Raw genomic sequence first — 23,576 nt, forward strand, 5'->3', positions numbered from 1 at the left:
GCTACTCATGAGGTGTTGTGGTCCCTGTTTGTGTGATTACTGGGAATCCTCTGCGTAATAAACATTAATACTAAATGTTCCAAAGTTCAAGGACTGCCAATGCTTTTATGAAACAGTAAATTTCTCGCTCTGTTTACTTTTAAATCTTCAAAACAACTTTTAGAGCTTTGCTTTCTTTATTGCTTTGACATCAGTCCTCTGCCTGACGAAGAAGGTTGTCACTAAGTAGCTTCTGGCACTGATGAGTGAAAGCGTGGAGCTGCTCCAACTCCTACTCAGAGCCAACTTTCAAGGCAAATGTAGCAAAGCGTTTGCCTTTGGATGGCTGGAAGAAACAGGTGATTCATACTAGTGTTGTTGAGAATCGGTTAGTAAGGAGACGCCTATCTGAGCCAAGTTAAAATAATGAATGTTTACTTTGTGAATTGAGGTTCTTGACATTTCTGCCAAAAGGAGACGACATAGTTGCACCATTATCTCCTGCATTTACCAGATAACTGCTTTTATTTTCACTTAAATGTGCTTTATACCTGTGGTTGTATGTTGGTTTAAAATTCAAAAAGACAGAGTAAAAGGCAATGTACTTCAATGTACATGTGCGCGTCATCATTTATGACTATTTTCTGCTACACAGCCCCCACACCACTTGTCATTCTGATTAAACCGTCATTTTGTTTTCACTGAACAAAAAACCCTTTCTGTGTCTTGACGAGAAAAATGTGCCTTCAGTTCACTTGGAAAGGGTTTTATTTCCTTATGCTTTTTTTTCTAAATGTTTGACTTGTTTGGGCTTGTACATAAAATCGTCTGAGTATTTTTGTGTTTTTTCCATAAAAGTGTTCTGTATTTTCAGTTGCTGGGTTTGCACAATAAACCTCAGCTACAATTCATTTATTTGTGAGATAAATGTAATTTCTGTGTAGTTTTTTTCCATTATTTTTACTTTAGCTTTAGTTGATGCTCCTTCTCCTCAACAAAGGCTTACTGTTTGCTCAGTATGAGCCATTTTGATGAACATTTTCTTCTCTCCAGAAACTTTCCTTGAGTGCGCCAGATTGCTTTCCCCCTCTCCTCTCCCGCAGCGTTTTCAGTCTCCTTCACACCGTTTGCTCCCCTCTTGACATCAGTTTGCAGGGAAAATGAGAAACATTGGCCTCAATTTGCGACACATCACTACCTGTGCACTGGCAGGTTAAATTCCCAAACCTCTGACCCGAATGTTTAACAAAGAAAACGTTGCTTTTGTCTTTTTCTCCGGGGAGAATGTGTGGGCAAAATCATTAAGGGACCAAAACGCAGAAAGGACTTTTTGCAACTCATTTAAATAAAATCAAATAAAAAAAAATCAACTGGATTATTCTGTACAGGGTAAGGTCGGTATTCTTTGCATATTGTTGCCCTTTTTTAGTAAAGACATAAAGAGAAAACGATTAGACATAATTTTCGTTCTTCCAATGTCTCCGTATAATTTTAATCCAAAGAAATGCAAAAAAAAACATCTCGCATAATTCCTGATTAATTTGGATACATTGTGAGACATTAGTACAGCTTAGCATAGTTAATTAATTGTTCCAATGTACTAACATGAGTGAAATTATGATAATTAACAAAGATTTCAGGATAATAATAATCCGACTACAGGTGAGATTCTTCTCCCTTGAGGCCAAATTATGTTTAATTCAAGTTCAAGTTGATTCAAATAAGCAATAACAACTCAGTTGTTATTGTTGTATGTGCCATTAGCATAAATATTTTTGTGATGAATTTTTACTTGTTGAGATACAAAAATTTGTAGTAAGATTTTAGCTTATTACCTTGCTGTTAGCTTAATTAGTATTTACAGTGAACCCCTGTCGCCCCCAGAGAAAAACAAATCTCAGAAGGAAAAAATTTAAACTTTATTTGATTTTTATTCTTACCAACACTTTTAAATTAAAAGCTATGCAATTACTCACAACTAATATAGATCTGCACATGGCAAATAAATCAATTGAAAATAGTTACAAAGTTCCATCACCCAACCTTCTTCCCCCCCAAACTGCAATACACATGAACAAAACTAACAAAAAAAATCTGATGAATCTTTTTGTTTTTTTTCCAGCCGTTACTGCCACTCTAAACGTTGATAAAATAAAAGCATTTTCAACAGGCTACACAGCTCTTCTGTATCTACCAAGCAAATAAAGAAATAACCGATTAAATAATTGCACATTGCACCCTATTATTGCATTAGTTGCAGTTTGTTTCAAAGTTGTGGCATACTCAGGCATATACACAAATGTAAATACAATTTTCAAACACTGAGTAACACATGAATACTGATGTTATTGAACTCGCACTGCCGTGACTTAGCCTTACAACTTAATAGCTATGCTTTGCAATCAGTTTCAAAATATACAACAAAACCATTTGTTTAATGCACACTCAGCTGTGATAGAAACAGCTAATCAGTACTGATTGTTAAAGCGAACATTTCAATCGTACACATGCACTAAAAACCGTTGTAAAAAAAAAAAGCCACATCAGCCTCCAGGGTATTCTCTGTTTACGTGTAACGCAAAAAGAAATCCCTGTCTGGTATTAGCAAACTGTCCTAAAAACATAATTTCTTTTTTTTAAAAGATTAGACAAACATTCCCACTTAAATACAAGAAATTACAAGAAAAATGAAAAGAAACACAAATCCATTCAAGACTACCACGACTACTTGATTAAACATTAAAAAAATAAAGAGTTATTGCAGAATAATCATTGACTGTGTATCTTTTAGTAGATTTAAACAGTATTTGGTCCATGTACATAGTCACATTTTGTTATCAAAGCACTGAAGATTGAGAGGAAAAGTGAGTTTGGAAAATAATGTTTCGAGCTGGACATTACTTTTAGTTCTCTGGCAACTTGGCATAACTACTACCAATGATGACAAGTAAGGCAGCTAACAGATTGCTGTCAAAATACTTTCAAAATTTGTCAGTATTTGATCTGATGCTGTAGTATTCACTAGAATATTAAACTTGTAAAACACAAAAATCCAAACTTAGGTTTAAATGTAGACCTTTCTGGGTTTTAATCAAGCTAACATAGCTTAGCCAATGCCAGTGCTAACTATTATGCTAGCTGGCCATTAGAGGAAAATTTTTCAAGGAGTGAAATTGCTTTAGAAACATTAATGCTGATGGTATTATTATTATATGATGGTAGAAGAAAACTTTTAAAACAAATTTTACAAGTTTTAGAATTTGGACTTTCCTGGCTTTAGCTTGGTCAGGGCCAGTTTAAACTAGCCAGCCAACAGAGACATTTTTCTAGCAAGTGTTGATGTTATTTTGGAAAGTTATTAATATTAATTTTGTTCATATAATTCACAAGATGTAACTATCAGAACTTTTAATGGATTTTAATTTAGAATTTTTCTAAATAAAAGTGCAACAAACTTGGAGCTAAAGCTAATTTTAATTTCTATGGTAGCCAATAAGCACTAATGTTGTTTAAGAATGGTGATGACTTTTAATATGCTGTTTAATTAGTTAAAAATATTCGCAAAACTGTAACAACTTATGAAAATTCAAAAATTTCTTATGATGGATTTATTCCACTCCCACTATCCCTAACAACCATTCATATTAAAGGAAATGATTCATATTCAGTGTGATGCTTGACTAGTTTAAAATAAAAAGTGATCACAGAAATTCAATAGCTTATAAAACATTAAATTACAGTTTCTGGCTTTCAGACTTGGTGTTGGGTAGCCTAACATTAGTTAGCCTAAAAATAATTAGATGTAGATTAACAAATTTGATAGCCATTTTCTATTTCCGGTGTAATACCAATTTAGCTGAGAGCTAGCAGTGACTGATGTAGCAGTAACAGTGTTCCCAAAGGGTCAGATTTTTATTTTTGTAATAAATTTACCACTAGAAATAAAACAATATTGGTGTGTGTAGGAATAAATCTACTGCAAATGCAAAGCGTTTGTGTTAGATTAGAGTTGATGTGCTTCAACAACAACATTCAAGAATTGTTCAATGCTGAACTGAGCTTAGCACAGAAGCTCTAAAAGGAGATCACCCAAGTTGTTTAGCATCTGTAGAGCATCCTGAACTATTATCATATTCAAAGGATAGTTGAATTACTTAAGTTGACCAAATATCACCAACACCTCCTTCTCATATTAGGTACAATACAGCAAAAACAAACTTAACTTAGCGAACAAAAAAAATATATGTGCATCACAACACTATAGATAAATACATCTTGGCTTAATGAAAAACCAGCAAAGCAGAAATTGTCATCCAACTTGTCCTTTACAAAAACAATTAAGTTGCCGACGTGGTTGTGACAATGAAAAGACATTCAAAACTAAAGCGTCAAATCAACTGCGTGACGATGACAAAACATGACAAGATGAACAATCGTGAAAAAGAGACTGAGTGGTCACGTCCGCCCAGGCCCTGTGGGTTCCCCCCAAATGAACCCCTGAACATTCCTTGGCCCCAAAAGTACCATGTGTCCAAACATTTAAGCCTCTTCGAAGTTGGCCGAAAAACCCTAAACGTTTGGACAGCACCTGACTTTGAAGTCCAACTAATCCTCCCACACCAGAGGCAGTCCAGAGTAAAGTGTTGAGTAGTCTATTGCATGAGCGCCGCGTAGTCGACTTATGTGACAAGTCACAATAGTCCTTGTACAAAAAAAACATAAGGTAGTAAACAATCATAAAAATTTTCCCGTCAGTGTTTTAAGTCACTGATTTTCACTAATTCTCATCCATGCATCTACAGTATATAACTACGATTAATCGGTTTTCAGAGGAGGCGATGTTGGAAAGTTGTTCTGTCTGGGCGGGGAGTAGGACTGGACGTGAACGGTCGAAAATGCTGCAAAAGTTTATGGAAAAGAAACGGGGTCACAAAGATATGACAACAACATTACATGAAGCACAAACACGGAGCAGGTTTGTTTTTTGTTTTTTTTCTACTCAAATACGCAACAACACAACACTGAACACATGCAGTATAATCAATATTGTAAATAGAGGAAATTAACATGAGAAGGGAGGCTGGAGGAGTGATGCCATTGGCTTCAAAGGGTCATGTGATGCAGCAAAGAGTCTTGGGCAGAGATTTGACAAGGAACAGTCCAAATTTTTTATTTTTTTTTTACTTTTGAAACTATGTAATTAAGCTCGAGTCATTTGGCTACATCCCACCACACACTCTGCCGATAGCATCACTGAGCAGCTGTTTAGTAATATACAGATACCTACGTTCTACAGAAATCTTCAGTCGTTTGCTAATACTTTTTAAATGTTGTTCTATGACGCAGCAATGAAAGATATTTAGAAAAGCAATAGACGAAAAGAAAACCAAGAAAAATGAACACAGATTGTTCTCCTAATAAACATTCAACATGCTTTAACAGTTCTCTAAAAAAAAACTAATCAACAGTTTTTTGTATGTCTTTTTTTTTTTTTTTTTTTAATCTTTGATTTAATTTGGCTTTCTGAAATATAAGCGGCCACCAAAACCTCTCTGATCTAGGGTAAACCAGAGCAGTGAGGCGGTCAGGGATTTCGGAGAGCCAGAGCCAGAGTCCGAGGGGCTTCATCAGGGTTGTCTGCGGTAGTCGGTCATTGGAAAGGGCCAAACGGAGGAGCCAGTCAGGGATCTCAGGATGTGGTCATGGATGATGGGTCGTTCCACATGGCAGCCACGTCTCTGAACCTATAGGTTGATTGCAAGTTAGATTTTTTTTTGTTTTTTGTTTTTTTCACCCTTTGCTCAAAAATAGTAGAAACTTTTAATACTGAGCTCTCGGACCTTGCATTAATGAGATACTGAGCCAGGCTGATGTTGGCGGGGGTCCCTGTGATGGTGATCTGGCGCTCCGATGACCCTTCCATGGCATTAGCAATTTTGATCTGCGCCCCAGACATCTGACGGATCTCGTTGATTTTGGTTCCCTGGCGTCCGATTATGCAGCCTATTAGCTGGGAAGAAAATGGGGCAGGAATTAGGATGGCTAGAGCTTTGAAAGTCCTAACACTTTCTACATGAGTACAAGAATTGGCTTCTGTAACAATACTCTCTTTTAAAACAAGAGTGTCCAAACATTTTGTCATTCGGACAAAATTTTCAGTATGAAAGTGCTCAAGGTCCCTGGGCCACACTTTGGACACCCCTGTTTTAAAACTCCCAGACGACGACAAAAAAAACAAACAAAAAAAAAATACACAATTTCACAATTGAGTTTAAAATCACATATGAATGATCTTGTTGACATAAGTCATGAAAACTTATGACGGCCATTGGCGTAAATATGAGTTATATCATGTCTCAGCCACTGCACCAGTGCTCATCCTCTGCCATCAGAAGAGACTATTACTATTGCCGTTCTAGGGAAATTGTAGTGGCCGATTTTACAGAAGAGCTATGGATTCACCGGTTTAAAATGACAAATTCTGGTGGAGATAGCTGTGCATTGATCAAGGAGACTAGTGTCTACAGTTTATGGCACTGCTGCTGAATGCAAACCGGCATGATGTGAAAATTTGTCTCTATTGCAGTTTTGCAAAATACATCAATTTCAATATGGCTGGAAAACCACTTCATTCTACTGTGAAAATGATTTATTGGAAAACGAGTCTTCTGGCGTGTTTCCTCTAAGTGAATTTATTTCCATAACTCCAATTTGCACAATTTTATGGTCAATGGAAACACAGCTATTGACGTGCACATTATCATAAATCTATACTCACATCATTGGGAATGGTGAGTTCATGAGTACTGGCCTGGTTACTGGCATCCAGACCTGCTGCTGAACACAGGAAGCAGACAAAGAAAAGGGGGAAAGCAAAAGGACAAAACAGTTTGGCATGTTGAGGGAACAAGTCGTGAACTCTCTTTACAGACTTCTAGCAGTAACTGAATCACACAAGCGTGGCTCAGGCCTAAGCAAAGCCCACATACGTCATTGCCTGAGGACCTTGAGTACAGTTAACTCAAAACAAAAATCTATATTAGTTTGTATTATTCCAAAAGAATTACTAAGGGAAAACCAGACATCGAAAGAAACCTCAACATCAACAAGAGCAGACCACCAGCAGGCCATGTCAATTGCAGTGCACCACAAAGACCAATAGGAAAAAAACGACAAGAAGAACAAGAATGAAGAATAAAGAGAGAGGACAGATCCAGCCAAAGAAGAGAGAGAGAGTGAGAGAGAAAATAAAGGAGGAAGAGAAAGTGTTTTTCTCTACAGGTAAAAACGAGAGAAGGATCTTCGGTAAAGAGGGTCATTGTGTAGGTGGGTACGTACCGGGGAAGGCAGGGGTGGTCTGTCCGAGGGGGGTAAAGGGGGTTTGCTGCATAGCCAACTGGTGGAGCTTGCTCAACTGCTGAGGGGGGGAGGAGGAGGACAGCAGAGCTATGAGGTCATCATTAAAAACCCACTCCGGCTCGCACACAAACACACACACACAGACAGACATAGAGAGTTATACAGAGGTCTGCTGGAAATGGCACAAAAGAAAAGAAAGGAGCTGAGGAGAAGTAAAGAGGCAAAGAACAAAAACCAAAAGAGACAGAGAGCAAAACAAATTGGAGAGAAGGAGCATTGGACTTGGCCTGATTGGAGTATCCTTGGTTGTGTGAGTTGGTAGGACATTTAGTTGTTTTCTCTAGAATGGTACCACACAAGCTGTGGCAAGAGCTCTGTTGTATTCCTAGCAATGTATTCTTTTTAAAGCTTTTCTTCTTTGTTTACAATTTGGAAACATTTTCCTTTTAGCTGCTGGTGTGATGCATAGCCTCCTTGATAAGGGAAGGGTGCTGAATCAAAATTTCAGTAACTGAAACAAAGGGAGATAAAATCATATACATAATGTGTATGCACAGGATGTGTGTATACATCCTGTGCAAGACTGACTTTAGGCAAAGTGTAGTGTTTCTCTGCTCTTTGTGTAAGCCCATTGTTGCAGTGTAAGGAGATGGTTACAGCAATGTTTCTCAACTCCAATGTATTCAAGACACCAAAATACAGATTTTATGGAAAATGAGGTCAATGGAAGTGTGGATAAAACAACGGTGTATTAGGGCCATTGTAGATGGATGTAGAAAGGAATAAATTTCTACCAAAAAACAAAAACAAATTGTAATAAATCTTAGAAAAGTTGTATTTAAAAAGAAATTTTGAATTTTTCAAATTTGAAAAGTCCAAAATTTATTGAAAAAACAAAATACAATAGCTCTTTGAACAAATTCATACGGTGAGAGTTGTGACTATAGAGTTGTGACTATATTTAGTTTCACTTTGGAATACTTGTTCTATAGGTATTCCATAGTGAAACTTATTATTGTTTAGTTCCATGTTGTTTTTTTGTATAATCCTTGATAGAAGTGTCTTCATTTTACTTCTAAATAAACAGAAATAGATGTATTTCTAATAAAGACCACTTTTGATTTTGCTACTGATTACTTAATGTTCGCATAACCACTGGTAAATTATCAAAGTTTCCCTTCAGGCCAAGCCTCATGAGATTTGAAGCAAAAGAGAAGGCAGGTAGCCAAGGAGCTATAAAGCCAGTAGAGAGGAAATGCACATCCATAAGAAAAATATTAATATTATTAATTAATATTAATAGGGTGGATAGAAAGATTGATGGAGAGTGCAGCGTTGACTGCCTCGTGGGGTTAGCACTCACATCTGGATGAGGGATGGCGTACTGTCCTTGAATGGTGTAAGCCTGTGAACACGAAGAAAGGAGCCAGTCGTTATTACGTTACTTTGACTGACCAGACACAAAAACCACATCGAAATGCAAAGAGTACAAACAAACCGAAAAGCTGAAATTGATTTATATTTGTAGCCGTATGACGTAAAGTCATGCACTTAGACTCAAATCAGTCCTGCTTCTATTCATCAGTCAGATCCAGTTGAACTCAAATCAATAAGGAACGACTCAGACAGCAGGGTGGTGACTGGGAGAGTGTGGAGAAAACCAGAGAAGGAACCCTGACAGGAGCGGGGTGATTGGTTCACTGGTTGTGTTGCACTTTTAAGGCCGCAGAGGTCAGAAGTGAGCTAAATTAGATTTTAAAAGGAAAAGGCCTCAACCGCACATACAGGAAAACTGATTTTAGAGGAAAAAAGGTTCAATCTTTACCTAAAAATTTATGATTTATGTCATAGGCTTATTTACGTGATTTCTTGACTGAGATCTGACACTTTCTAATAAGGACTCCTTTTGATTTTGCTACTGATTACTTAACATTTGCATAACCACTGGTAAATTATCAAAGTTTCCCTTCAGGCCAAGCCTCATGAGATTTGAAGCAAAAGAGAAGGCAGGTAGCCAAGAATGTGGCTTGTGAAAGTAAACTTCTCTCTCCAAGAAGTGATTTCTTTATTTTTTAGGGAATCAAATCAGAGTTGAGAAAATGAAAGTTACAAACATCGACTCTGTAATAACTGCTTGGCTTTTCTTTTAATGGTTATTCACATGATTAACATTGGAAACTCTAAGTCAGGGTTACTGAAACTTACATTCAGTCGGGTATTAAATTGAATACAGTTTTAAGTCAAACTGTGCAGTTTGACTTGTCTCTATTGTTCCTAATCAGATTCAAAGATGATTTTTATTTAACTTTTTTTCATGTATTTATTTGCTTTGTGATCTAGTGCAGAAATAAATTATATGAAAAATGCAGTGCTCCCCCAGTGTGCCTGGTGGGTCTCCAGGCTCTACTTGCCCCACCTCCAGGCTAAGTATTATTTGCTTAGTTATTTAATTTTTTTTTACATACTCCAGCTAGGTTTATAGTTGACACACTGTACTCAGTACTAATTGCCGAGTACAGTGCGGAGTTCTCACAGAAGAGGCTCGATTTGGAGAATATTGCATTAACATACAAGTCAAATATCAAAGCCTTATGGCAAGCTGCTAATACCAATAATAAGATGTATATGAATGACTCGTTCTAAACCATAAACAGCAGGATGCACAGTTTTTTTGGTGCAAATGCGTTGAGAATCTGAATGCTCAGTGACATATCTACCGTACGATTGCGTAAAAAACATGGTGACACAAATAACATACAAATACATATTTTATCATCACGTTATTAATGATTAGCCACCAGAGTTTAGAGTATTTTGCCCTATCTATACACTGCAAGAGCAGACACAACCCAAAAATACCTGATCTTTTGAAAATCATTGAAGATCCTGTCCTGATCACACCCTGTTTAGCAGTAAAGTTTGTTATGACATGCAACTCATTCTACTAGTCTAGTGTTGTGTTTTCTTTTCTGTTGATGCTTTATTTTCAAAATTTCTTGTCAAATCTTAACATTTATTAGTACAAAAGCACAGTGGGGCAACTGGTAGCATCCCTACCATTGGGTCTGGCAAGTTCTCTGAGGGAAATCCTGAAAACGGTTGCAAAAAATTTGTTTCATAAATCCAATAATCATCCCCACTAACCAAACCCAATCTGAAACCATTGGTTTGAGATTTTCTTTTTAGTCTGAAGGAAATAAGAAGCATAATCATTTTCTGGTAATATTTATCTCAGTTCTGATTCAAGCGGCTCAGGCTGGTGGGTGACAGTAAACAGCGGTGGTGGTTTCATGCTAGTCGAGGGCCAGGGGGGGTCAGGGAAACGGGGGAGTGAGGGTCTGGAGGAAGAGTGAGTAAAACCTGGTGCGACACTAACAGGCAGTGGCTGGTGCTGCAGTAAGAGGCTGAGGTTGGCTGTGGACGCCCCCAGTGGGTCTGCTCTTACCTGGCCACCTGAAAAAATGACAGGGGTGGAGGCAGGCTTTGGGCGGTAGGGGATGGTGGCACCTTTCGGTGGGGACTGAGGAGAGCAAAGGAGGAGAGAGTGGGGGGACGGGAGGTAGGAAGGGGGGAGATGTGGAGAAAGTGTTAGAGCAGAAGAGAAGAGAGACAGAAGTTGCATAAAGTGAGACCAGAAGGGGACGGTGCCGTTGGGGGAAGACAACCTGTGACACACGAAAGTGCTCTTCACTGTGTGTTCATGCTGACATAAAATGTCCAAACTGTGGTTGAGTGCACAACTAGACCTGGATTTACCTGGAAAAACCACTTTCAACTGGATAATGACGACTCAACATACTTGCACTTTAAATATATTTCTCGGTCCGTATTCTGGAGACTTACAGTCATGTCACAAAAGTCCTAGCATCCATGGCTGGTGCCATCATGAAGGCCCAATGGAGAACTGGCTGTGCAGATAGTTAAAATTAATGGTGCAAGAAGAAGATCCGACATAGAACTCTGACATGTGAGAACAGTGGTGAAGAATAAATAGGACTGGGTAGATTGTTCTGTTTTGATACAGAGTGCCTAAATGCATACTGAGGAGGAGGAAAAATACAAAGGTGCTCGCTCGTCAAATCCATCACCTGAGAAAGTTGCTATGTCTGTCCTAAAAGTTGCTAAATGATATAAGAATATCAACATTTTGAATGCAGTCTACACCAGTAATCTGAGTTGACCAAAAAGAGACATTAGAGATGCATTGATCCGATATCAATATCTGTATTGGTTCTGATTTTGAAAAAAATTCCAGGCCAGTGACAACTTGCCCAATTTGTAAGGGCAGATCTATTCAGTCTAATTTTAAGAACGCTTTGTGCTCTGAGCAACGTCATGCTTTATTATTGATTTTAAGATATATTTAGAAGACCTAATCTCTTTTTATGAACCATTTGGAAGAAGGTTGTTTGCTCTTTACATGCTGGACAAGGTATTGGACAATTATTGTCAGTTTCTGTATTATTTATTTGACATTGGTTATTGTGACTGAACAAATTAAAGTTGTTTTTACATATTTGACCAAGCTTGTGGAAATATTGGTGTATTTAAGTGTGCTGTACTGGTGCAGAGTTATCAAATGAATTCTGTGCATTTATGTCTGTGTTTAAAAAAAGAAATATTTTAAGTCAGCACCGTCTGTATCTGATCAGTATCGGCCTCAGATATCGATATCGGTATCAAAAGTGAAAAAAGTTGGATCGATGCATCTCTTTTAGAAATACAGAGATTTATTTTAATGCACTCATTTATTTTAGATATAGAAACTAATTTATTTTATATGTAGAAATGTTACAGTAACATTTCATTAGCAGTCTGGAGGAGAACAGCCTTCATCCCTATTTGCTCTGCCCACTCTCATTGGTCAGTAGGAAGTTCTACAGACGTTGAACTTTTTGATGCTACAGATTTCTAGCCGAAAAGCCAATGTCATGCTTTCCTCTATGTTAGGTTTTGTGAGTGAAGACTTTAAGTGTGTGTCCCTCCCTTCCCCTTCCCCACTGTACCTCCAGCATCACCACACATATCTGTTTGACACACTGGATGATGGCTTCAGGCGCCCCGGAGATGGTCACCGCTCTCTCTGTGGAGTTGGGCAGCATGTCGCCCGCCACCTGGACCTGAGCTCCCGTCGACTGGTGCGGGAGCAAACATAAAACCAGAACGTGACCTTTCAGTCGTCTTTAAATATATTCACAGTGAGAGAGTTGTGGCAGAAGAGGTTTCATGATCACGCTTTTGGGATTATGCAGAGGGAAGAGGTTAAAAGGGAATTATTTGATATCCATTAATCCTGGATTTGGAGAACATGTATGGAAATTTTTTCATTATTGCATATGGAGATGATGTAGGTAACAAAAGTTCTGCTTGCCTCTCTCATTTCTTTGATTTTGGAACCGCCTTTGCCGATCAGGGAGCCACACTGGCTGGCAGGAACGACGAGCCTCAGGGTTACTGGAGGCTTACTGGTGGCCGGACTGTTACTCATGGAGTTGATTATGTCCTGGACGGGAAGCGAGGACACGCCATGTTTTATTAAAAAGTTGTTCTTTTTTTCACATATTTGGCAATATAAGGCATAAACTTTAAACTTTTGCAACTTTTACAAATCGAAATCAAAGGTATATTTGATTGTGCATTCATGTAGTTAATGGAAACGCAGCTGGTGCCCATTTGGAAGACCAACATATGCCCAAGTTTTAACTTCCTGGCTTGAATATTCCCAAATGATGTAATTACCTCATCTACTGCCTCCCAAATCTGACTAATTAACTGGTTCAAAGCAACAGTTTCAGTTCAATTCAGAAATCTTCTCTTGTTTGTCTTTTTCTGCAGAAACTATTTCCTGCAAAGATTAAGCGATCTGTTGGCAGGTCGGTCCATCTGCAGCGTAAACAGTCTTGTGCGGCGATTGAACACCCAAATGAAAACACGGTACTGGCCCACTTTCAGAGGGTGCTGCAAGGTGAGATCAGCACATTTCTGTCCTACATAAGACAACCGAGCCTGCTTTGTATTCTGGGTGGCAATGAGCCAGCAGGGGCGCTCAGAAAAAGATGGAGCTTTTGTTTTTTGATAGCTTTACATACATATTTACAGTAACATAAAGCATAATCTGTGCATCCTATTGCAAATCAGACTTTGTGTATACTGATCGCTGGTCAGTAATTACGTCCATTATGGATCTAATTGCGAATCCAACTGAAAGCTTTACCTCCTCAAACTTGTAGGCAATCATGGCGAATGCCTTGAAAATGGCGTCTGTCGGCCCGGTGATGGTCACTATCCGCTCTGGACAGTTCCCTTCTGAGATGTTGATGCGGGCGCCACTCTGAACAAAAAAGGAAAGCTGAAAATGTGCAGTGGCGTCTTAAAAATATACCAATAGACCGATGAACTTGATGAGAAAAGGTCTTACGTCTTCGCGCATTTTCTTCACAGTCTCTCCTTTCTGAGAAGCAGATTAAACAGCAGTTAGATGTTTGCAGTGAGACAACATCCCACTTGGAAAGCTCTAGTTGTTGTGCTTGTGATAAATACCTTTCCTATGATGCTTCCCACCTCCTGCAGGAGAAGGACAAAGCAGGTTTAATCTCAACTTACTGCTAAAGATCAATCTCAAAGCCAGAGGATTTGCAGAAATGGCTGTTCGTACCTTTCCATGCATCAGCAGCCTGATGGTGAGGGTCACGTTTAGGCCACCTTCTGACTGAACCTTGATGGGCTCCATGTCGGGGTTGGAAGTGAAAGGAAGGGGTATGGTCTCGTGAGAGAGGAGGTGGTGGAGTCGGCTGACCGGTCAGCTGCTGGGCGACAAAAAAGAAAACAGAGATTTAAGGTGGTTGAAGACTGTGTCATTTTGCCAAACATTGGAATAAAAATTTGTACCAACTAGGGAGCTTTTCTTTGGACTACCAGGAGCACCAGTATAGATTTCTCAAATAATAGCAGACAAAGGTAAATACAGAAAGCAGCTTTCAAATGATCTCCCTTTTTAGGGAAAAGAAGCTATTCAAACCAACCCATTGTGGCAGAGTAATTGTCCCCTAAACCCAATAACTGGTTGTACCGTTCTTGATGGCGCAAACTGACATCAAGTGTTTGCACTTGTAAATCTTTTACGTCACTGTAGACCTAAAATATCCAACATGACCTGAGCCCATTGACATTGTGTTCGAGCCCAATCCAAACCAAATAATTAACTCTAATTAGGGATCCGAGTCCATCATTTTAAACTGCTACCAATTTAACCATGTCACAGTCCTAAGAGGGGCTTCCAGTGACTTCAGGAACTGCTGGTCTGACAGGACTCCCCCATCAATTTACCCGCTGTCTGACTGTGACATCTGCCGCGCTCTTACTGAACATGATGCCTAGACTGCGAGAGGTCCAGACCTCTGACTGCTCAATCTGCTGGGTTAGTAGTGTTGCCCAAGGCTATAATTTTGATCTGACCTGGTCCGGTTTTCAGCATCCTGAAAACCATCTCAATCGGATTTAAATCCAGAATTCGCCTGGGCCACTCCAAAACTTGTTTTTAGTTTTTTGAGCTATTTGAAGGTGGACTGGCCAGTGTATGTTGGCTCCCTGTCCCGGCGCTCGAGCTTAAGCTCTTGAACTGATGACCAGATATTCTGGTTGAGGATTTTTCCTCTGGACAGCAGATGTGGTTGCATCAATTAGGTCAACATCGATCTCAGCTAAGGCAGTGAGGCCTGCACGGCTATAGATATTATGAGTTCTTTTGTGATCTCCTGGATGTGTTACCAATGTGCGATTAGAGTTATTTTGGTAGAATACAATCCTATGTTTTCTATGTTTGTGGATGATGGATTTCTAAAGCTTTGCAAAGGAATGTGTGCTGTTGTTTGTTATAAGACTTATTCAACATGATAACAAACAATATATGAAAAACAATATAGTGTAAGAATGAAAATCATATTTTTTTAATCAAATCTGGATTATCTCTAATTCTGCCTGACATCTGATGTCATGACTCAGACTTTAGGATTTGCAGTTATCAGAGGAAACACTAGAGGGCGCCTCAGCCCACAACCTGACTCTGAAAAGGATGGATGTGAATGTACACATGAGGTCTGCTGCGGGGTTTTTAATCTGCAGCCAGATTCTCTGACAGAATTCCCAAACATCGCAGCGTGGACTGAAAGCACGGCTCGACTTTTGTTTTTTAATCAGGATGACATTCTGCCAAACACTAGGAGAGAGAGTCACGAGTAAGCCGAAAGCTTCAATCCAGAAGTGTTTTTGTTTGTTGTTTTACTAAACAAACAAAAAATGGATAAAATTATGATTTGTGGGATGATTTGTGTTAAAACACAAATTTTCCATCTGCTGCTTTATTAGATCCTTGGTTTCAGAGCGAGCGGAAAAGCTCCTGCAGTGGCTGACCTTGACAGAACAGACAAAGTCGCTGTCAATCCCAGGCTCTGTCGCCATGTGGAAACTGAAATAAATCCATTTCTCTCCTATGTGTGGCTAAGAACTCTTACATGGCAACATGTGAAGCCAGAAGTTGATAAAAAAAACACACATAAAAGATATTTCCATTGTTATCATTCAGACACGACAGGACAAACTCGTAATTTCAGTGTCATCCAGAAAAAACGGAGAGTAAAGAGCGAGCCTCTCTATGCCTCTTTTTTTAGAAAGTTGTAATCTGTAAGAGGAACTTATTTTTAGATATTTTTGATTAATGAGAAACTTTTATTACTTCTATGTTTATTTCCTATCTTTGAAAGTTCTGTATGTTTCTATGGAGAGTGAAGAGTGCCAAAGTCCAACAAATAAATAACTTGTGAAATAATTATTTAAATCTGTAATTAATTGTTTTACATGTCATAAATTACAGAAATAATTTATTAAATATGGAATTATACATATGTGCTGCAATCAAACATATTGCTTTTATTTTCAAAACTAGATATAATCATTTCATGATTTGAATAAATGACTGTGTGCTCCTGTGCTGAAGCACATCATTAATTAATTTAAACTGTCAAATTCGCCCATTAAACTCAGTGGGTGGGATTAGGGTAGCTTCTATAGAGATCTTGATGCCTGATTGGCTGCTTCAAATGGAAAGTCTTCCAAGTTTCCTATTAGTATCTTCCCTGGAAAGTGCAGGAATAGCTTTGATAACATAATTAAAGTGTTGTGTTTTATTTACCACAAAATCTGGGTGAGCAACTCCAGCCTCTAGATTCTCTAGATTGGTTTGAAATATCTCTAACATGCGCTAACTGTGTTAGCTAGCGGGCGGGGCTAATGTTGATGCTGTCTGAAGTGTGTGACAGCTTCCTCCAGGCTAAAGGATGCCAATTACAGGACAAACTCCTGTCATCATCGCCCCCTAACTTATTTAAAAAATGTATGACTTGTTTAAATCATTATTTTACAAGTTGTTTATTTTAATTTGGCATTCATTGCTCTCTGTACCTTTTGACCATTGTTACATATTTCTTTGTAGACTAGACGCCTTTTCTACTTTGAAAATTGAAAGTGTTTTCACTCTGTTCCTTCCATCTCCATTTTGGGATGAATTTAAATAGATGTATTTTCTTATTGTATATTTTTGTACCAGTTACTTATCTTTTCTACGTCATAAAAACGTCTTTCCGTCTTTTTCTTTTCAGACACACTGATATAATTAGGTGTCTTTGTGTTTATTTTTCTCCACCATGCGACAGATATCTTTCCCCTTTTGAATTACTGTATACATACAAGTAGACACCTTTTCTTCATTGGTTTTTATGTTTCGGCTAAATTAAGGCTTTACTTGTTTTTATAAAGACGTTTATTCTGAACTATAGAAATATTGCTTTACCTTGTTCTTTTCTGTGACTTTTAGACATCAGTCATCTAAAAGTCTGACATATTTATCAGCCATAAATACACACTTTGGACATCTATGTGTGTATTTATTGACAACATTGATATATCACTAGAGGTCATCATGTACATTTTTTTCTGCCTTGAAATGTCGACACTATTTATGTCGATACACACCTACAGATGAACTTAATGAGTCTAACACATATTTTCATGTTTTATCTTTCATTCACTTTAAGTCATCAGCGACACATTTTCCTATAGATTTCTTTTCCACAATGGAAAATTACTGTTTCACCTTTTACTTTTCGGGCCACTATCACAAGATTTCTTCATCGGTCGTCTTTTCAACCACATTTAGGGATTTTAAAAAACAAAACAAAAATACATTTATTTTAAACCTCAATTAGACTTTATGGACATCATTTTGATTATAAAGAAAATGACTATTTTCACATCACTAGATGTCTTTTGAATATAAATAAATGTCTCCATCTTTTATTTTTCATCCAGTTTGTTTGGATTTAACTAAGCCATCCTTTATAATTCAGTTAATAGACATAGAAATATGTGTTGATTATAGAAATGTATAAGCACCACCACTTGCACACAAATAGAAAATGTTTGAAAAACAAAAAGATGCAACTGAAATTCATAAACAAACAGACGGACGTCATAGCATTTTCAAACATATGTAACAGAAAGAAAAAGAAAAATCTATTTTCCGATAAATGAAAGAAGGAACAGAATTTGTTTTAGATTCATTGTAGACAAAGTTTAATGTATACATCACGGTAAAATTAGTTTTTCATACATGCTTGTATCTTCTTGGCGTCAACAACGTGAAGTGAAAATATTTCAGATGCTAAACATCGACAGATCCAAACGAGCCTCTGATTTTGGGTTTTATATTAGCTTAATATGATCTCATCAGCATCAGTTCAGATTCCTCCATAACACACAGTGCTTATAGATTCCCTGTAATCCCTGACATGTATCGAAATGAAAAACTATATACATATTTTATAGCGCTCTACTGACTGTAAATGTATCACAATCTGCGCCGCCGGATGCCGGTTTTAGAGGTTCGGGAGATGAGCGGCAGGGATTCGGCCGCCAGCTGTCCCCTCCCAATCTCCCAGAGGAGACCAGATTACGTAAAAAGCCTTAATCCGGGTTTAAAACCCAAGCCAGCGGTGCAGGTCCTCTCCAGGGGCAGGCGGGAGGAATAGAGGGAGGAATAAAAAAATAAAAAAAAGAAAAACACAGATTTATGCTGGGATTAAATCAATGGTTTCATCTTGGAGGCAAGATGGTGCTTAAAGGTGGAAATGTATTTCTAAAACCCTGATGGAGGAAAATGAAAAAATTAAAAACTCTCCAATTAAGACTCAAACTCAGCTGTTAATCTAGGTCAACTAAAAGAAGAAAAAGAGTCTGTCAGGCCTCAAAAATGGTAGGAGCTGCATTTCAGTAGTTTCATTCTGCTCATGCATCCTAAAAGAATGAGGTCAAGGGCCTGTGAATCACCGGCGCCAAAATTCCTTGCAGCATTTTACCTCTTTTTTTAAATTTTTTTTTTATAATGCATGGAGGGGGGAAAAAGCAACAAAAAAAATCATGAAACTAGATTTGACCGGGCTTCGCTGGGAAGTCGTTTAAAGCGAAAACGCAGACAGGGCCGTGGCGGGGAATTTTTTCTGACATCTGACAGGGAAAGTGGGTCATGCTCAGCGCTGCAGCGCTGCTAGCCTCCTCCTCCTCCTCTTCGATGGCGGCTATTGAATTAATCACGCTTTACGCTCGGCTGGGCATCACGGCGCACAAAATGGCTCCCTCCTCCTCCGTCCTCCTCCGCCTCGGCCGCAGAAAAGACTCGAGTGTCGCTCTTGAAGAGCCCGAATCACTAAACTCTGCCATCCCTTGACCTCTTTCCTCTTTAGTTGCTGCCAACTGAGTGGAGTTGCTCACTGTATGCAGAACCGTCAGTGTGTGAACGATGGAAAGTTGCTGCAAATGGTGGCGAGAACAAGGAAGGAGGATGTTTGTGGATCTCAAATGGACGAGAAACTTTACTTTGAACTTTTAAAGAAGAGTCTAGAAAGTGTATGAATAGCAAAAGTGGCTCATGTGTTCCAAGCCGCTTTTTCATTCAAATGTAATCACAACGTGTTTAAGATCTTGATTTCATACGGAACTCAGATTCTAGTCTCTTTATGCAAATCAAAGATATTATCACTTAAGTATTAGGCCTGTCCCAGAACTTATTGCGATAAACGATAATATTGTTGTTTTGAGACCATTTTCAAGTGATATAATAGTATTAATTCAAGAACACATTCTCAAGGATCTCAAGGATTTAAATTCTAATGAACTTTGAAACTTTGAACTTTGAATCTAATGAACTGGAAGACATTTGAAATATCCAAAATAAAGAAAGAAAACAACAGAAACGACAAATAAAATTAATTATGAAGTCTCTGTCAACAAAATTATCTTCTTTTAAAAAAAAAAGAAAAAAAGGGATAGTTGAGACCAAAGCACCAGACTGAAGACTTTTATGAATCAGTTTTTGGTAAAAAGAGACAAAAATTAGAAAAACAATAAATCCAGCCAATGAAAATTGACTGTCTTTTAATTTTTCATGCGATTAATTGATTTATTATTTAATGTGACAGGAATACCTCTTACTGTTTAAAATGTAAATTAATGCATTCAGGAGATGCTATTTTTCCATGTAAAGTCAGTCTTGGTGTTCTGTTTCTGTATATACAATGAAATCAAAGCGAATTCAAAATTTTGTTGGTTACTGCACATCTGTTCATTCAATTTGGAGAAAATATCAAACTATCGTCTGGTGAATTCAGATACTGAGGTGAGTTAATAAGGCTGGGAGAGAAACAGATGTAAAATCTAGTAAGGAACATCGATAAAATTGTTCAAACCAGGTCAAAGCCTCTAGCATCTGTTTGTCCTGAGTAAAATATAAGTTTTGTCAATCCGAAACAACAGCCTTAAGACGTTTTCATTACTGAGGCAAATTAAATCCTGAAGTCTCAAGTTTTCAGGTTTTCGTACCTTAAAAATGTGCCTATTGGAGGTGGAAGGCATCATTTTTGTTGGATTTTGCCTTTCAATCAAATGTGAGCGACAAGGTTGCATAGTTTTCTGGAGGCGCACTGATCTGATATTAATATGGGTATCGGTCCCAATATTCAAGATATTCCCGAAATTCTAAATCGGGTATCGGTGACAATACGTCTGATCCATAAGTGTAGATCTATTCATTCTAATTGTATGATTTCTGCTTTGAACGAAGTCGTGCCTTATTATTGGTTTTACATTACTTAGAATTGCTAGTTTCACTTTCTGAACCATTTGAAAGATTTGTTTCAGTTTTGACCAAGACAGTCAACCTATTGTTTTTATCAATTTTCACTTTCTTTATCAATTATTTTACATTTTATGTTATACTGCTAATCGCACTAACTGAACAAATTAAAATTGTCTTTACATGTTTGTAGCTTGTGAAGCTATTGGTGTATCAAAATATGCCGTACTGGTAAGGAGTTATCAGGTGCATTTGTTATTCAGTATATGTATTTATACGTTTTAAAAATACACATTGTAAAACATCATCTCTGTTTTTCTGTATCGGATCGGTATCGTTTGGCACTAAACCTCAGATATCTGGATGATATTGTAAGTGAGAAAAAGTGGATCGGTGCATCCCTACTTTATTTCTCTGAAAGAAATGCTTGAAATGGTGGCAGATTTACATCCGCCGAATTAACACAACCAAAGTTAGATGTCTGTGTCCATCATCATTTAACCGATTCTGGAACGTGTTTGTGCTCCAATTAGGGGTGAACAAAAGGGAAATTAGCGAGAATGTAGGGCAACAGAGGGGGACCGCAGAGGGTGACCTCTTTGAGCCATATGCTCTGTATCACAGGAGAGTCTCACTTTGGGGCGGGAGATGTGAGAAAAGGCTCTCAGAGTTCAAAGTTTGGAGCAGGAAGGGGTCAAATAATTACTCTGCTGTCAGAGAAGGGAACTGATCAAGTAGATATGAGGAGCTGAGTTCGTCTTCGGTTTCCTGGTATATGAGCAGCTCTCGTCTCGTCTGGCTTTTGTTTTATGCGGCGCAGAGGGGGGGTCGGAGGCAGGGGGCGTCCACCCAGTCGGCCTTCCTATGCGCCGCTATGACAGTCCTCTCAAGAGCTGTCAGTCCGCATCAGCAGACCAGCATCCTGACATCTCAACCTAAATCACAATCAAAGCTCCAACTACCTCAAACTGGAGGACGCACCCAACAACCAACACGACTCCCGACCACAGAGAGGTTCCAGCTTTAGCTCACGCGCTTCTAGTGTGCTGAGGAAAAGTCGTCGGAACGGAGGCACACCATGTTGCGCCCCGAAGAGCAGCACCAAGTCGGCCATTTTAGATTTGCCACAGTTTGTAATGTGAGATCACTGGTTGTCACAAAGTCATGGTTTCCATACGCCAAGCTTCCCCCGAGCGCTGATGCGGAACGAGACAAGAATGTCCCCATTTCCTTTTCCTGCTTCCCTTTCTTTTTCACATTTTAGTTTTGTCGCTTCGCAGACATCATATCTGAGTGCTTAGTCCGAACAAATCAGGGCAGATTTCAACAAAATGACGCACAACATTTATCTTTTCGTACGACTACCCAACAATAAGGCAAGCCATGGCGCTAGCGTCCGCATGGAGGTAATCAGAATAACGACCTTATCCATTGTGTGTCAGCGAATCCTTTCTACATCTAATGCAGCTAATTGCAAAACAATGAAATCGCTCGTGCTTGAAGCAAAAGACAATCAGTTAAACAATGACAACTGCCAGATGCCTGAAAGCAAAATCGATTGACTGCAAACCATGGCGTTCTTTAGGGAAAACGAAAAAAAGATTCCCACCCAGTACGAATTCATCATGTTGGAGTTTGCCAATGAAAGCATTTAAAATGATTGGGTTCAAAAAAGAAGTCAGTGGGTAAGTTAGTAAGTCAATTAATTATTGATGGCTTCCCCACATCCTCACCAAGAATCTAGAAATTCAAGTTTTCCAGAGTTCAAAGCCTGCGCAACTCCGTCAACCCAAGCAAGAACTTAAAACATTTCTTTCTAAAAACTTTTAACAAGTATTGCATTTAAATGTTGGCTTTCCAACTAAAGCGTTGTTCTAAAACGACAACAAAAAAGAGGCCGTAATCAGGAGCAGAAAAAGAGTTTACCTTTTCGCGGTGCAGGATACAGTAGCTGACAACCACTATCGCCGCTGAAGGATTAAAAATCGCAAAGGGAAGATGATTTCTCCACCCCCCGCCACCCCCGCGCACCTCTCTCTTCCTTTGATCGGAAAAAACCCTGCCACCCTATTGGCCCGTCCAGCCGGGGGGGTCACGTGAGCGACCCAATCGACACGTGACGCTTCTCGAATTTATATGACGAAACCGACTTGCATACTCGTCGAGCGAGGTTCGTGCTGCGACTGTTTCCAGAGACCGTTTTGCAAACAGGCTGCATGTTGAGAGAGGGGTAGTTTGGGTGACCATCACCCACTGCCCTCTATACCCACCGCCCCTCACCCTTTAATTTTCCCTCTGATGCATCAAAAAAAAAAAAAAAAGAAAAGGGGGACATGCCCAATGAGGCACACGGGCATTACAGGGGGCACGTCTGGGGATGATGGGGCAGTCTGAATCAGAACTTTAGCCTCCAGGGACATTTGGAATCCAGAAAGCCATCGTCCTTGTTATTGGTAATGACAAGCAACACACACACACACAAAAAGAAAACCAGATCAGAGAAGCCCCGACCACAACTTTCTGGCGCAAACGAGCGCCTTAAAACCTGCGCGCTCACTCCCATCTCCTGCTTTTTAATCTGCTTCCCTCTGAGAGCGTGTATGTCCAGAATTACAGAGCTTTGGAGGCCACCCGTCCAGATTTTTTTTTTCCAATCCAGCACAAATCCAGCCCTCATGTCAGATGGACAGTTGTGCAGAGCTTAATCTGCCATCATTAGGGTTGGACGGCAGCAACAGAAAAGCGGTAGGAAGGGTTAGGATGTCTGGATTAGGGACAATGCAGACAATAGAGAACAACCTCGCTGTTGATTGTTTGCATTCAGCGCAGATGCTAAGGACTGTATCTGCTTTTAATTGGTGCACCTCTATAACACTGAATAGTAATCATGTCTTTACCTATCCACCCGACTGTAAAATGGCCCATGGGAGAGAATACAAATAGAGCATTAAATGTGTTCCACATTGAGTCAAAAGAGGCAAAGAAAGAGTGAGTGGCTCGCCACACCAGACAAAAGCTGCTACATTAAAACTTCTTGAAAACTGGTCAGAGTGGAAAC

At 39.0% G+C, this 23,576-nt stretch overlaps 1 protein-coding gene across 11 annotated transcripts; it reads right to left on the reverse strand.

The window, feature by feature from the left end:
- Positions 1–1,879: 1,879 nt before the first annotated feature.
- On the reverse strand, positions 1,880–22,666 carry LOC103139210 (poly(rC)-binding protein 3-like). Of its 11 annotated transcripts, none has more exons than XM_007553712.2 (13): positions 22,445–22,546; positions 13,994–14,141; positions 13,879–13,902; positions 13,757–13,789; positions 13,553–13,669; positions 12,710–12,841; positions 12,345–12,473; positions 10,715–10,858; positions 8,702–8,743; positions 7,318–7,396; positions 6,758–6,816; positions 5,820–5,989; positions 1,880–5,723 (listed from the first exon to the last, which is right to left on the reverse strand). In XM_007553712.2, exons 2-13 carry the CDS (start codon positions 14,066–14,068, stop codon positions 5,669–5,671), a joined length of 1,059 nt encoding a protein of 352 aa, XP_007553774.1. In that variant the 5' UTR covers positions 14,069–14,141; positions 22,445–22,546; the 3' UTR covers positions 1,880–5,668. The 11 variants fall into 11 exon arrangements, with proteins under 11 accessions (XP_007553774.1, XP_016527795.1, XP_016527793.1 ...); XM_016672309.1 differs by having other exon boundaries at positions 6,758–6,813; positions 7,318–7,393; positions 13,994–14,144; positions 22,445–22,545; XM_016672307.1 differs by having other exon boundaries at positions 7,318–7,393; positions 13,994–14,144; positions 22,445–22,545.
- Between the last annotated feature and the right edge of the window lie 910 nt (positions 22,667–23,576).

This window comes from Poecilia formosa, unplaced genomic scaffold, assembly GCF_000485575.1.
Source record: "Poecilia formosa unplaced genomic scaffold, Poecilia_formosa-5.1.2 Scaffold58, whole genome shotgun sequence".
Classification (NCBI taxonomy): Eukaryota; Metazoa; Chordata; class Actinopteri; order Cyprinodontiformes; family Poeciliidae; genus Poecilia; species Poecilia formosa.